Source organism: Pseudophryne corroboree, chromosome 1 (genome assembly GCF_028390025.1).
Source record: "Pseudophryne corroboree isolate aPseCor3 chromosome 1, aPseCor3.hap2, whole genome shotgun sequence".
NCBI classification, from domain to species: Eukaryota; Metazoa; Chordata; class Amphibia; order Anura; family Myobatrachidae; genus Pseudophryne; species Pseudophryne corroboree.
In genome coordinates, this window is record NC_086444.1 from 156918079 (window position 1) to 156935002 (window position 16924).

A 16924-nucleotide genomic window follows, 5' to 3' on the forward strand; every position below is an offset into this window, starting at 1 on the left:
GTTTGGGAGCTTTGGTATAATCCCCATGGTCCTTACGGAGTTCCCAGCATCCACTTAGGACGTTAGAGAAAATAAGATTTTACTCACCGGTAAATCTATTTCTTGTAGTCCGCAGTGGATGCTGGGCGCCCGTCCCAAGTGCTGATTGTCTGCAATACTTGTATATAGTTATTGGTTAACTAAAGGGTTATTGTTGAGCCATCTGTTGAGAGGCTCAGTTATATTTCATACTGTTAACTGGGTATAGTATCACGAGTTATACGGTGTGATGGGTGTGGCTGGTATGAGTCTTACCCGGGATTCCAAATCCTTTCCTTATTGTGTCAGCTCTTCCGGGCACAGTATCCTAACTGAGGTCTGGAGGAGGGTCATAGAGGGAGGAGCCAGTGCACACCAGGTAGTCCTAAAGCTTTCTTTAGTTGTGCCCAGTCTCCTGCGGAGCCTCTATTCCCCATGGTCCTTACGGAGTTCCCAGCATCCACTACGGACTACGAGAAATAGATTTACCGGTGAGTAAAATCTTATTTTCCATTGATAATTTTTGTGTGATTTTGTTGTCAGCACATTCAACTATGTAAAGAACAAAGTATTTAATAAGAATATTTAATTCATTCAGATCTAGGATGTGTTATTTTAGTGTTCCCTTTATTTTTTTGAGCAGTATATTTAAGTGTGCTATCATTTGTTTGTAAAAATCTGTATATATTTTAGCTATAGGAAAGAAGTTACATATACATTGAGCGCTCTTAGGGTAAAAGCAGTACCTAAAAAAGATAATGGAACATTTGCATGCACACACACACAAAAAAATTCTAAACGGCAATCACCCCAATAGATTCCAAATGAGATGCAGATAGCATATGTTTCAGACAGAATTTTCACCGTCCTTATGTTAGATCTGTAAGATACAATGGGGTATATTCAATTAGGGTCGGATCCATTCCGACATGCATTTGTCAGAAATGGATCAGACAACCCCTATTCAATCCCATCTCAATTCGACGTGAAAAAAAAAAGTCGAATTGAGATGAGACCTGTGAGCAGAGGAGAGGGGGGAGCCCAGCAGGGGCAGACGGAGGAGAGCAGCGCTGCAGAAGGATGTCTCACAGCTGCCAGACCTCACGGCAGTATCCACCCGGCTCCAGCAAGCGTGACCTCACTTGCTGGAGCCGGGTGGACGCTGCCGTGAGCGGCGCGGCTGTGACACATCCTCCTGCAGCGCTGTGCTGTAGCGCTGTTCTCCCCTGTCTGCCCGCAGCTGTCCCCCGTCTCCCCGCGGCTCTCCACCTCTAATCCCTCATCTCCGTCCGACATTTTTTTGTCTGATTGAGATGGTCGGAAACGTGGCCAAATCCTGTCGAATTTGGACCCGTTTCCCTCAAAAGTACGTGTATCTGCAGCTATACTGCCGGTTTACGTACTATTCGACAAGTCGAATTCCCAGACTTGTCGAATAAAAACAGCTGGGATTGAATTGGTCGCATCACGATTCGACCTTAAAAAGTCAAACTGCCTTCTTTTCGACAGACTGCAACTTTCGACCCTAATTGAATATACCCCAATGTGTCCACCCTCTACACAGCGTATGGTTAATGGTAGATGCATAAAGAGCAGAGAATAGTGCAGTAATCCTTTAAAATCAGTGGCTTTAATACATAAATGTACTTACAAACAAAAGTAGATAGACAGCATATCACAAAATCCCCAATAAGGAACACAGCTCGCCATTGCTGTGTAAAGACTTTCTCCATTTTAACTCTTGTCCTTGTTTTGTTTGATAGTAAGACAGATCATGCCGTAACAGAAAATTGAATATCTATTTCTTGTTATCTTTCCAGATTTGGATTCTGCTGATACAGGAAATACTGCAAATAGTTCCATCTGTTCTGTGCAAAAAGAAGCAATGACTTTGAAATGTGTAAAATGTGGATTCTATTGCGGTAATTGTATTGGGAGAGTTCTGGATGCCCCTGAAGCATCTGAGGTATTTTCCGATCCTGAGTGCAAATCGGAGCAACTTGACCAACCAGTATTACTTAGGAACGTCGTGGAGAAGTTTAGGTCTTCTCAGTCACAGCAGGTGGAAGTCCAGGTCTTCTGCACAAACTGTCTTTCCTCTGCTGTGCATGCAGTTAAAACATGTCTGCATTGCGAGGTTTCTGTTTGTGAGGATCACCTGAGGGTACATAGCAAGTCAGCTGAACATGTTTTAGTTGAACCAACCACTTCAGTGGAGAACAGAAAATGTCCTGTCCACAAGGAGGTCCTTAAATATTACTGTTCTGATGACTCCACCTGCATTTGTGTATCCTGTTGCCTTATTGGGAAACACAAGGGTCATGAAGTAGAATCATTAGTTGAGGCTTCAGGCAAAAAGAAATCTAAGTGGTCGTCCATCCTCAAAATGGTAATTTCAAAGAAAGAGTTGATTATGAAAAGAGTGGAGAATCTTCAAGAGCACAAACTAGATACTCAACAAAGAGGAGTTTGTTTATCAAAGCGAATCTTGAAACTGCTTAAGGACATCAGAGCCCAGCTAGATGCCATGGAGGAGACCATCCTGAATGACATAACCAAACGGGTACATCAGGTTGTACACACTGCTGATGATTTAATAAAACAGTTAGAATTAAAGGGTGGAGAGCACGATCAGCAGATGGCTCATATTGAAAAACTGTGCAGCTTAAATGACCCGTTTGATATTTTACTTCAGGAAATGGATACAGCAGAATTTGATAATGATTTGGATGAGTTAGATGAGGAATATGAAGAGAGCACAAGTGCTTCTCAGCATATAGAGGAGGAATATGATAATGAAGAGGAGGAATATAATGATTTCAAAATTGCTACGAATTTTACAGAGGAGGATGATGACTATGACCTGGATGAGGAAGGAAACACAGAGGAAGCAGAGGGTTATAATGAAGAGGAAGAAATGAATGATGAAGATTATGAAACCGAGGAAGATGATGATGAAACTGAGGAAGAGATGGAATATGTTGATTGGGATTATGACTGTTATGGAGAGGATGAAGATGCTGTTGGGTTTCTAGATGAAGATTTAATCTCTAACTCAATGCAGGGGACTTTAGCTAAAATTATGCATAGTGCTAGTGGAGGCTTTTATGTGCAAGAGACATCAGAAGTACTGCTTGATCTAAATACTGCTGCTTCAAATATAGTGATTTCTGAGGACTTAAAAACCGCCACTTGTTCATCTCGTCAGCCTTATCCGGAAACGCCAGAGAGATTTTCATGCTGGCAGGTTCTAAGCAGCACCTGCTTTTCTTCGGGAAGACATTACTGGAAAGTTGAGGCCAGCCAGACGGCAGACTGGAGTATTGGTATAGCCTATGCCAGCATAGATAGAAAAGGATGTTACTATAGCATTGGTTACAATAACAAATCGTGGTGTTTAAGTAACTGTCTATACAGACCAGATTATTTTGCTGTAAATGACAGTAAGGAGACAATGTTACCCTTCCAGAGTTCTTGCCAGCAAATTGGAGTATACTTGGACTATGATGAAGGAAGACTGTCATTTTATGAGCTGTCCAATCCAGTCAAACATCTGCACACATTTACCACCACTTTCAGTGAGCCTGTTCATGCTGCGTTCTATGTCTGGTGCGATTGGGTGAAAATAATAAGCTAACTAATTTTAGAAGAATAGTTTCTAGAGGCTAATTTTCATCATTTAAATACACCAGAGGAATAACCTCTTCCATGGTCTTTATAGTATAGTGTGCTTTGTCCACACTCCAGGAACTTTCATTTGTTGTGGGCGAAAGGTCACTTACAAAGTTGTACCAGGAGCAGCAGTGGTTGTTTATATTCACTTGCTGCTGCACCTGAGAGTCCAGAAAAGCTGCAAGAGAGTTTAGTCTTGACTTCTATTGTCTATAAGAAATGACTCTAAAAAAAAAAATGTATTTTAGTCTGTTAAGTTTTCTGTAGTAAGATTACATCTACGTTAGAATGTATTGGTTATACTGTAAGCAATAAGATGGTGACTGTTAAACTCCTTAGGATCAGGCCAAGCACTTTCACTTTTCACTATCCCTCTAGGCTGAATGAATGGCACCTAGTAGTAATGGCTGCATACTCCCTGTGTGCGTGTATCCCAAGCAATTGGTTGCTGGTATAGTGGATATCCGTTACAGTGATGGCTATAAAAAGCTTTTTTTTCCTGTTGCCAGCTTTAGGGCCCCGCCCCCATTTTTAGATGGTAGTTTGTATTTTAGAGAAGTTATCAATGTTAACCAGAAACCTCAGATAATGAAGCATTCTAAAGTTGCATTCTAAGAACTTCTAGATGTTAAAAACCAAACATCAGTCTAGTGTTGCTGTGTTTGCTTCTTTAGTGTTGAGAAAAACTTTAAGTTAGGTTCGTGGGTGTTTTCTGATGGGTGTTAATAAAGAGCAATTAAGCGTTATGAATTAGTTGTAAGTTGGGAATTTTTATGGTTTTGTTTTTTTTTGTTGTTTTTTGTTGTATGTTAAAAACAAGCATGTAGTCTGCTGGAAAAATGAGAGGCTGCACACACTGACAATCTGGGGCTAAGCCATCCCAGAAAATCTGGTTGGTACTTTGCTGTAGCACCAGAGAGGAGTTTGCTGAATGAAGCATGAGCATAACTGGGTACAGTTTAGCCTGCTACAGAACTACTGTATCTGACTGCAGAGTCAATAAGACGCCGGTAACCATATAAACTCATTTGTTTCTACCTAGGAATATAAATACCTACCACTGGAGGAGATCCTAGTGCGAAGGCACAATTAAACAATGCTACTTCAGTTCCAGCAGGTAATCTTTGCTGCAGACTAATAGTTACAGAGTGAATTATGAGGTACATGCTGAGACATAATTATGTGGATATAAGAGAATCTGGGAGATTTAGAATAATCTCTACAACGCAAGACACTATTACTCCACTTAAAGGGTTGAATGCAAAGTCAAATGATCAACTGTAGAGAATGGTCTCTGATAGATCAAACTATATGGCTAATTAAACTAAGAGCATTAACCTGGAAGACTACCTGGAGAAATGTCTATACGACATGTTGAAAGAGTTGCTTGCCGTTTAATAAGCCTACCGACTCCCAATAAAGTTGCTGATATGTTCAGCAGGACACCTCTGTGGCTAATTGTTGGTTAGACTACCTTGCTGATGATCGCCTGTTATCTTGGCTTCTGAGGTGGTTCCTCTAAATTTACTAATTGTTTGCCCAGCAGCCAACATTTCAGGTCATCCTGGATGATTCACATGGGGTGTTGGGCTTTTGTTTGACTTATTTCTGTAATTCTGAGAATTTTAATGCGAGACAAAATAAATGTTCATTTATGGTAGAAGTAGCCGAGTATAATGTTTGTCCATCTGCCCAAGCTGTAAAAAAATAATAAAAATTAAAACCTTCTACCACCAGTTTGTTTTTTTTGGTGCCTTTAAGTTCCAGTGAATACTGTACCACAAATGCATAGAGATACAAAATACTTACTATGGGGTGCATTTATCAAATATTGTAATGTGGAATAGTTAAAAATTTGTTTTTACTAAGCTTTTGATATAAATTTGTAAGAATAGTAGCGTTAGCTGATCTTAATATGGAAAAAGAGGGTGGCGTGAGCCATACTTGAGTCTTAGGTTACGTACACACTAGTAAGATGTGCGCCCCATGCAATATCGTATATGATTTCCCGACATATGATATCGGGCATACACACTATACGATGAAACTATAAGATGAAATTATCTTATGGGGCTGGAGTTGTTTTAAGGGGCTGGACTTCTTTATAGGCTGTATAAAGTGCCCACCATTTTGCTTTGTGCAGTTTTACACTGTGAATAGTATGTGTGGCCAGCATAACATCCCAGCATGCCATGCCACAGTTTTAGCATTCCATAATGGCAAAGCTGTAGCATGGCATGCTGGGACTTGTAGTTTTATATCAGCAGGAGATGCCAGGCCTAGCAGAGGTGGGCAGTGGTCAGCACCATGAGTGACACATACACATTGGTGGTTGCAGCAATATATGCATACAAACCTATTGAGCAGGCAACACACTACTAAAAAGCTCATGATATTTCACCATCCAGTCTGCATGCAGGTCCAATGTTGGATGTCCACAGGAGCATGCATCATTTGATAAATCGTGTACACACTATGCGATATTGTATGCAGTCATACAATATCAGCAATATTGTATGCTATATCTCATAGTGTGTATGCATACTAAGGCAACATACACAAAGATATTGCGGTCACATGGGATGTTATACTGAACCCACTTCAGGTATTGCTGTGTGTGACCAGTAAATACATTGTAATGTTGTGTGCTCCTTTTTAATATTTTGAGCCATATTTGAATTGTTTTTAGCCAATGCGCTGTTAGAATTGATCAGGATCATGTTAATTATGTAATATAAATGGTAATTGTTTAGGGTTTGTTGTAGAATGAACTGAGCTATTAGTGGCTAAAGGTAAAATGGCATTGGTACTTGCATATTGCAGTTCCCTAAAGATAAGAAACTGGTGATTTCATAGCAAAGTTTTTTTCAAACCTGATGTATTTTAAATGTATAGGGAAAAGATAACCAAATGTACTCTGCAGGATAAAGAGTACATTATAGAACCGTTTTGTGCAGATAACTTAAGAACTGCATCATTGCACATGAGAGGTGTGAAAGCTTCTTGGAATTAATCTAGAGTACCAAACCAATTTTATGAGAGCAATTGCATTCTGGCATGAAACGCTCTATATGTCACCAACAGTTGTATAAAATCCAAACAGTATGAGCAGTTATTAAATCTGACACTTCATGGCGTGGCTTTGGAGGACATGGAGTAGCACACAGGCTGTGTGTCTCTCCAGCTACAACATCCTGGAATCCCATCCTGTGTCCCCCCCCTGAGCCTGCAAACCGCCCCAATACCTGCAGGGAAGGGTGGAGGTGCCCCTGTGCTGCTCTGAGACCCGTCTGTGCCCCATCCGCAGTGGCAGAGCGGCTCCAGTGTGCGGAGGTCCGGGGCCTGCTGGACCACGTGAGGTGCCGCCATCCCCGCGCTGAGCGCCTGCACCCGGCTCCCGTCTGAGCGCTGCCTGCGCCGGAGTCCGCGGCTCCCCCTCTGCCGTTGCCGGGGAGATCGTAACAGCCGCTTCTCCTTAGGGATGGACATCGAAAGTAAAACATCATATGATGGCAATGCTCCACCATTGAAACTTTCGATGCAATGGTTACTAACCATCACATCAAAAGTATTCGATGGTGAAAACTATTTATATGACTAGTTCATGCGCAAAAGCCTGCATTTTTGTTTACAATGTGGGAATTGGGATCGGGGGCAGGGCCAGACTCTGAGCAACATATTACTTTATCACTGGACATTGTGTGTATAATATGCATATATAATATACACACACAATGCCCAATGATGAAGTAACATTGCACCCTCAGTGCCAAATATACAATGCCCCCACTGTGCCAGATATACAATGCCCCCACAGTGCCAGAGATACATTGCCCCCACAGTGCCAGATATGCAATGCCCCCACAGTGCCAGATATGCATTGCCCCCACAGTGCCAGATATACAATGCCCCCACAGCGCCAGATATGCAATGCCCCCACAGTGCCAGATACATTGCCCCACTGTGCCAGATATGCAATTCCCCCACAGTGTCAGATACACATTGCCCCCACAGTGCCAGATATACATTGCCCCCACAGTGCCAGATATACAATGCCCCCACTGTGCCAGATATGCAATGCCCCCACAGTGCCAGAGATACATTGCCCCCACAGTGCCAGATATGCAATGCCCCCACAGTGCCAGATATACATTGCCCCCACAGTGCCAGATATGCAATGCCCCCACAGTGCCAGAGATACATTGCCCCCACAGTGCCAGATATGCAATGCCCCCACAGTGCCAGATATACATTGCCGCCACAGTGCCAGATATACAATGCCCCCACAGCGCCAGATATGCAATGCCCCCACAGCGCCAGATACATTGCTCCCACTGTGCCAGATATGCATTGCCCCCACAGTGCCAGATATACATTGCCCCCACAGTGCCAGAGATACATTGCCCCCACTGTGTCAGATATACAATGCCCCCACAGTGCCAGATATGCAATGCCCCCACAGTGTCAGATACACATTGCCCCCACAGTGCCAGATATACATTGCCCCCACAGTGCCAGATATACAATGCCCCCACAGCGCCAGATATGCAATGCCCCCACAGCGCCAGATACATTGCCCCCACTGTGCCAGATATGCAATGCCCCCACAGTGCCAGATATACAATGCCCCCACAGTGCCAGATATACATTGCCCCCACAGTGCCAGATATACATTGCCCCCACTGTGCCAGATATGCATTGCACCCACAGTGCCAGATACGCATTGCCCCCACAGTGTCAGATACACATTGCCCCCACAGTGCCAGATATGCAATGCCCCCACAGTGTCAGATATACATTGCCCCCACAGTGCCAGATACACATTGCCCCCACAGTGCCAGATATGCAATGCCCCCACAGTGTCAGATATACATTGCCCCCACAGTGCCAGATATACAATGCCCCCACAGTGCCAGATACACATTGCCCCCACAGTGTCAGATACACATTGCCCCCACAGTGCCAGATATGCAATGCCCCCACAGTGTCAGATATACATTGCCCCCACAGTGCCAGATACACATTGCCCCCACAGTGCCAGATATGCAATGCCCCCACAGTGTCAGATACACATTGCCCCCACTGTGCCAGATATACATTGCCCCCACAGTGCCAGAGATACATTGCCCCCACTGTGCCAGATATGCAATGCCCCCACAGTGCCAGATATGCATTGCCCCCACAGTGCCAGATATACATTGCCCCCACAGTGCCAGATATACATTGCCCCCACTGTGTCAGATATACAATGCCCCCACAGTGCCAGAGATACATTGCCCCCACTGTGCCAGATATGCATTGCCCCCACAGTGCCAGATATGCATTGCCCCCACAGTGCCAGATATACATTGCCCCCACAGTGCCAGATATACAATGCCCCCACAGTGCCAGATATGCAATGCCCCACAGTGCCAGATATGCAATGCCCCACAGTGCCAGATATACAATGCCCCCACAGTGCCAGATATGCAATGCCCCCACAGTGCCAGATATGCATTGCCCCCACTGTGCCAGATATACATTGCCCCCACTGTGCCAGATATACATTGCCCCCACTGTGCCAGATATGCATTGCCCCCACAGTGCCAGATATGCATTGCCCCCACTGTGCCAGATATGCATTGCCCCCACTGTGCCAGATATACATTGCCCCCACTGTGCCAGATATGCATTGCCCCCACAGTGCCAGATATGCATTGCCCCCACAGTGCCAGATATGCAATGCCCCCACAGTGCCAGAGATACATTGCCCCCACAGTGCCAGATATGCAATGCCCCCACAGTGCCAGATATACATTGCCGCCACAGTGCCAGATATACAATGCCCCCACAGCGCCAGATATGCAATGCCCCCACAGCGCCAGATACATTGCTCCCACTGTGCCAGATATGCATTGCCCCCACAGTGCCAGATATACATTGCCCCCACAGTGCCAGAGATACATTGCCCCCACTGTGTCAGATATACAATGCCCCCACAGTGCCAGATATGCAATGCCCCCACAGTGTCAGATACACATTGCCCCCACAGTGCCAGATATACATTGCCCCCACAGTGCCAGATATACAATGCCCCCACAGCGCCAGATATGCAATGCCCCCACAGCGCCAGATACATTGCCCCCACTGTGCCAGATATGCAATGCCCCCACAGTGTCAGATACACATTGCCCCCACAGTGCCAGATATACAATGCCCCCACAGTGCCAGATATACATTGCCCCCACAGTGCCAGATATACATTGCCCCCACTGTGCCAGATATGCATTGCACCCACAGTGCCAGATACGCATTGCCCCCACAGTGTCAGATACACATTGCCCCCACAGTGCCAGATATGCAATGCCCCCACAGTGTCAGATATACATTGCCCCCACAGTGCCAGATACACATTGCCCCCACAGTGCCAGATATGCAATGCCCCCACAGTGTCAGATATACATTGCCCCCACAGTGCCAGATATACAATGCCCCCACAGTGCCAGATACACATTGCCCCCACAGTGTCAGATACACATTGCCCCCACAGTGCCAGATATGCAATGCCCCCACAGTGTCAGATATACATTGCCCCCACAGTGCCAGATACACATTGCCCCCACAGTGCCAGATATGCAATGCCCCCACAGTGTCAGATACACATTGCCCCCACTGTGCCAGATATACATTGCCCCCACAGTGCCAGAGATACATTGCCCCCACTGTGCCAGATATGCAATGCCCCCACAGTGCCAGATATGCATTGCCCCCACAGTGCCAGATATACATTGCCCCCACAGTGCCAGATATACATTGCCCCCACTGTGTCAGATATACAATGCCCCCACAGTGCCAGAGATACATTGCCCCCACTGTGCCAGATATGCATTGCCCCCACAGTGCCAGATATGCATTGCCCCCACAGTGCCAGATATACATTGCCCCCACAGTGCCAGATATACAATGCCCCCACAGTGCCAGATATGCAATGCCCCACAGTGCCAGATATGCAATGCCCCACAGTGCCAGATATACAATGCCCCCACAGTGCCAGATATGCAATGCCCCCACAGTGCCAGATATGCATTGCCCCCACTGTGCCAGATATACATTGCCCCCACTGTGCCAGATATACATTGCCCCCACTGTGCCAGATATGCATTGCCCCCACAGTGCCAGATATGCATTGCCCCCACAGTGCCAGATATGCATTGCCCCCACTGTGCCAGATATACATTGCCCCCACTGTGCCAGATATGCATTGCCCCCACAGTGCCAGATATGCATTGCCCCCACTGTGCCAGATATGCATTGCCCCCACTGTGCCAGATATACATTGCCCCCACTGTGCCAGATATGCATTGCCCCCACAGTGCCAGATATACAATGCCCCCACAGTGCCAGATATACAATGCCCCCACAGCGCCAGATACATTGCCCCCACTGTGCCAGAGATACATTGCCCCCACTGTGCCAGATATACAATGCCCCCACTGTGCCAGATATACAATGCCCCCACTGTGTCAGATATACAATGCTCCACTGTGCCAGATATACAATGCCCCCACTGTGCCAGATATACAATGCCCCCACTGTGTCAGATATACAATGCCCCCACTGTGCCAGATATACAATGCCCCCACTGTGCCAGATATACAATGCCCCCACTGTGCCAGATATACAATGCCCCCACTGTGTCAGATATACAATGCCCCCACAGTGCCAGATATACAATTCCCCCACTGTGGCAGATATACATTGTCCCACTGTGCGCTCATTGCCCCCCACCCCTTACCGCTGGCTGTTTCTTCTATGTGAGGGGCGGAGAGCGCAGCATAGCGTCTCTCTTGCCCCTCAATTCTCTTTGATGCCCGGTCTCACTCTCCAACGGCGGCGGGGTCAATCTGAAATGATGCGCCGGTTCGTTAGCCAATCAGAGCTCGCGGACCGGCAGCCAATCAGGAGCCGTGGCTGCTGGTCCATGAGCTCTGATTGGCTAGTAAGAAGGTGCCTTATTAAGATTGACCGCGCCGCCGCCGATGGAGAGTGAGACTGGGCATCCAAGAGAATTGAGGGGCAGGAGAGGCGCTATGCTGCGCTCTACTCCCCTCACACAGAACGAAGCCAGCGGAATGCAGTATTGTGAACAGCCCGGCGGTTCTTACAATAATGTGGATGGCAACTTGCTCAGTGCACGGTTTGCTTTGCTGTCTCACATGGGACCAATTCCGATGATTATAGTGTGGAGTTTGTATGTTCTTTCCATGGTTTTTGTGTTTTCTCTTGGGTTTTTCCCACCGTCCAAAACATACTCAAGCAAGGACTTTGTCCATAGCCCTCCTAAATTATTCCCCCTGATCAGTGGTGGTGTATAGCTGGAGTGATATAATGGTGGTGTATAGCTAGAGTGATATAATGGTGGTGTATAACTGGAGTGATATAAATATCAGTGAGGTCACTCTGTCTCCTCTGAATCCTCCTGAGCTCCGAGTGTCTGTGGCTTCTGCTGCAGCAGGGTAAGGTCTGGGATCTGATTGGCTCTCTGAGTCAGTGAGAGCCAATCAGAGCTTGCAGTGGGCCCTGTTGCCTAGCAGCAGCCTAGAGAGGGAAGGGGGTGAGGGGACTGGCTGAGCAGGCTCATGTCTGAAACAGACAGCCTCCAACGGACTTAGGAAGTTTCCCTGATAGACACAGCAGCAAGGGGAGGCATAGCTATTTGGAATTAGAAAAAAACAAGCCACCATCGGAAGACCATCGAATGACTATCATTCGATGGTGAAAAACATCGGGAGGCCACCATTAAATGCTAAAAACACTACCATCGAAACGAAAACATCGATGGTTCGGAAACATCGACCATCGATGTCCATCCCTACTTCTCCTCCCTTGCTCTGTCTGTGCTGGGAGCGTCTTCGAGCGGTCCCCGGCCGCGGCGCTGACACGTGACCCGCTGCCGTTCTCCCCGCTTGCTCCGGCGGCCCCAGTCAGCCTGTAATCTCCCGCTCTGACCTCCTGAACTCTGCTGCTGGGGGAAGAGGTACACGGCACAGCTGTGGGATATAAGTGCCTGTGCCCTCCCCACAATATAGTTGCTGTCCTGCCCTGTTCTGTTTCCCATAGGGACAGGGTACAATACAAGTGCTGCCTTGCTGTGCTCTGCTCCGCACAGGGACCGGGAGAAGTGATATATTAACCCCTGAAGGGCCTACTTGTTGCTCTGTTTCAGTATCCCACAAGGCATATCTGGCCAAGATCCACGCTGCATGTGTCCCTCATGCTGAGGAATATCCTGTCGTGATTTATCATCCTGGGCTGGCGGAGGCTGATTATTCTGATACGCTATATGCTCACTGGACAGTTTTGATATACTACACTTACCCGCGGGCAGCGACTGGGCAATTCTGATATACTGCACTGCATTATTCTTTGGCCGCCCCTGGACAGTTTGTGCTATACTTTTTACTGTGATTTCTTGCCATCTGCCGTCCGCTCGGCTATAATGGTCAAACCGCATCAATCTGCCGCGGCTGCGGCGAAGTTAGAGAAGTTTGCCAGAAATCCTCCGACACGGTCCCAACAGGGAGGTGGGGTGCAGTCGACCTCGGCGCCGCCTTCTCCGTCGGCGAGCTCCTCATCTCTAGAGGCCACCGATTCTGCTTTGCAAAAGGTGCTGGATGCGGTCACGGCCAGTGAAGCCCGCTTGGCCGACAGGATCGGTCAGGTCCAGGCGGACTTATCTATCATACACCACGACCTCCAGCGGGTGCGGGAGAGGGTCGGTGAAGTGGAGACGCGCATCTCCACGCTGGAAGATACGGTTACGCCTCTCGATAGACGCACTTCTGCTCTGGAGTCTCAGATGACGGAGGTACATAAAAAGATGACGGATATGGAGGGGAGATTGCGACGAAATAATGTCCGTTTCGTCGGACTTCCGGAGAAAGAGGAGGGTGCTTCCCCTGAAAAATTTCTTGAACGTTGGCTGTTGGATGCATTCGGAACAGAGGAATTCACCTCACACTTTGCAGTGGAGCGCGCCCATAGGGTCCCGATGCGTCCACTACCTCCAGGGGCACCTCCCCGTACGTTTATTGCCAAACTCCTTCATTATCGGGATAGAGATGTGATTCTGAGACTGGCCCGCACTAAGGGTCCTCTTAAGTGGAACGGTTCCCCAGTTTCAGTTTTTCCGGACTTTGCCGTCGACGTCCAAAAGGAGAGAGCTCAGTTTGTCCCTGTGAAACGCAGGCTGCGTGAACTGAATATCCCCTATGCCATGCTCTTTCCGTCTAAACTGCGGGTAGTTTCAGATGGAGAAACGAAATTCTTTATGACCCCTCGTGAAGCATCAGTGTGGTTGGACGGACGCTTTCCGGCACGGCGGGCGTTAGCCGCTGATTGAATTTATACATTTGATTTCTATACTTGCAAGTATACGGTTTCTTCTATGTCTGATATGTTATTGTTGTACTGGCTCGGAAGGGTTGTATAGTTATTTGCTATGTGCTCACGTAGGGGCTCTCTGTGGCTCTTATAGGCCTTCACTGGGAATGGGTAGCTCTGTGGAGACGGGAGACTGTTAGACGTTAATTATACACTGTTCTTAGGCCTTATACTCTCGGTGTTTGTTTTGCCATAAAGTCTTTAAGGGGTAAACGGTTATTTAATTGGGGTGGGTGTAGTGGGTTGGGGGGGGGGGGGGGGGATTTGATTTGAGTTTAGCTGGGAGATTCTCCTGTCTCAAAGTCATTATATTCTTGGCCCCCCTATTGGTTATAGGAATTTGGCCTTATTTGGTACTGGCGAGGTATGTTAAGGTGTTCTCTGCCTTAGCTGTTACGGTTAGAATTTAGGGTATTTTGTTGTTAGGGAACCAGGTATGCTGCTAGTTTTAGGTGGTATACGGGGTGGGGGTGGGGGTTGTTTTAGACTGTTACTATTGCTGTGTTTTTACTTTTCGCTGTGCAATGTGCTTATTTCCGCTATGTTTATGTCGCAACTAACTGCAGGTGTATCTCCTTTGGTATTCACTGGAGGTGGCTGGCCGCGGGTACTCTGCAATATTACAATAATGCTTTGCCATGGCTTTGGTTAAGTTTCTGTCATGGAATGTGCGAGGGATCAATGACAAAATTAAGCGCTCCCTGGTGCTTCGACAGATCAAGCTTTATGCCTCGGATATAATTTGCCTGATGGAAACCCACTTACTGGGTACTAAGATTATGTCCCTCAAAAAACCATGGGTGGGCTGGGCTTACCATTCCATGCATACTGCAGCGTCCCGGGGAGTGTCGATCCTCATTAGGAAGTCTGTTCCTTTTGCGCTTGATTCTGTGCAAACGGATAAATGGGGTAGATATGTATTTCTCAAGTGCAAAATTAACTCCGTCCCCCTACTATTGCTGGCTATGTATGTTCCTCCTCCATACTCGCATGAAGTCCTTAAAAAGGCCTCTGCCTTTATGGCTGTATCCCCTGGGGTAGCTGTTATCTGTATGGGGGACTTCAACAACGTTTTGAACCACGAGTTGGATAGGTTGTCCACGGCATCCTCCAACCCACAGCCCAAGCGTTCCCCATTTGCAGACACTGTTTCGGAGCTGGGTCTGGTTGACCCGTGGAGATTGAAGTATCCCGATTTGAGGCAGTACTCCTGTTTTTCAAGCTCTCACTCTTCCTTCTCTAGGATAGATTTGGCTCTTTTGTCCCGGGAGCTTTTGCCCAAGGTTCAAAATGTCAGATATGAGACTAGAGGTATTTCGGATCACTCCCCTATATCGCTACATATTGATTTGAACTGTCAGCGAGGCCAAGCAGTGTGGAAATTTAATCCCTTTTGGCTGACGCATATGGGTGAGGGATCCGACTTGGAGGCAAGCTGGTTAGAATTCTTTGTTATGCATAACGAAACCTCGGATGTGTCTCTGCTGTGGGACACTTTCAAGGCTTTTCTGAGAGGAACACTGATTAAGCGGGTAGGGAGTCTTAAATCCTCCTTTAGAAAACGTGAATCTGAATTGGAGGCCCGGGTGACTGCTTCGGAGACGACGTATGTTCGCGATGGCCTGGACGCCTCTAGGTTGGTGTGGCTCCATGCGCAGGTTGAATGGAGGGAATACCTGTGGGGGAAAACCCAGCACAGACTTCTCTTCTCCTCGCATGTCCAATATGCTACTGGGGATAGACCAGGTTCTTATTTGGCCAATCTTGCAAGGGGTGACCGCTCCTCTCATACTGTGGTGGAGATTTTGGACTCGGCTGGGTCTGTATTGGACCGTACCCCTCAGATCGTGGCGGAATTTGTCTCATTCTATCAGGCACTCTATAGTTCCAAATTGACCTGTTCCTCACTAGAACTGTGTGACTACTTAGATGGAGTCGATTTGCCCCGTATCTCCAGTGATTCCAGGGCTCTCCTTGATGCTCCTTTGTCGTTGGAGGAGATTGAGACTGCGATCTCTGCCTCCCCCGATGGTAAGGCCCCTGGCCTTGATGGCATCCCACCGGAACTGTATAAGAAGCATACAAAATTTTTTGCCCCTCAATTGCTTAAGTTATTTAATGAAATTTTTGCCCAGGGCGCGCTTCCCCCGTCTATGTCTGAGGCTTTGATTATAGTGATTCCTAAGCCAGACAAGGACCCCAGGAGGGTTGAATCCTACCGTCCTATTTCCCTGTTGCCCACGGATATTAAAATTTTAGCGAAGGTCCTATCTTCCAGACTTAACCGGGTTATCTCCCAAATTATTCACCCTGACCAAACGGGCTTCATGCCTGGCAAATCCACCGCTGTGAATTTGAGGCGCCTGTTTACTCATTTCCAGGTATCTCGGGGGGAGGACTGCTCTGCCGTTATAGCCTCCTTAGATGCCGCAAAGGCCTTTGATTCGGTGGAGTGGGCCTTCCTCTGGGAGGCTATGAATAGGTTTGGCGTGGGCCCCAACTTTATCAGTTATGTTAAATTATTGTATTTTCTGCCCATGGCCAGAGTCTCAGTGAATGGGTTTGTTTCGGACTCCTTCTCCCTATCCAGGGGAACGAGGCAGGGCTGCCCTCTGTCCCCGACTTTGTTTGCCATTGCTGTTGAGCCACTGGCATGTTTGATTAGAGCAACTCAAGATATTGTGGGTATTAGGGTGGGCGCAAGAGAGGACAGGATAGCGCTATACGCTGATGACCTATTGCTTTTCGTGGATGATTATGTTTCCTCCCTACCTAAACTCCTTGACTTAATAACCAACTACGGTCGCTTCTC

At 47.2% G+C, this 16924-nt stretch overlaps 1 protein-coding gene across 1 annotated transcript in view; it reads left to right on the forward strand.

The window, feature by feature from the left end:
• The window catches only part of LOC135058152 (E3 ubiquitin/ISG15 ligase TRIM25-like), a 48119-nt gene extending 42698 nt beyond the window's left edge, over positions 1-5421 (forward strand). Inside the window, exon 3 of the mRNA XM_063963735.1 lies at positions 1839-5421. Within this exon, the coding sequence (XP_063819805.1) occupies positions 1839-3655 (1817 nt within the window). The 3' untranslated portion in view covers positions 3656-5421. The remainder of the gene's footprint in view (positions 1-1838) is intronic.
• Positions 5422-16924: the final 11503 nt, after the last annotated feature.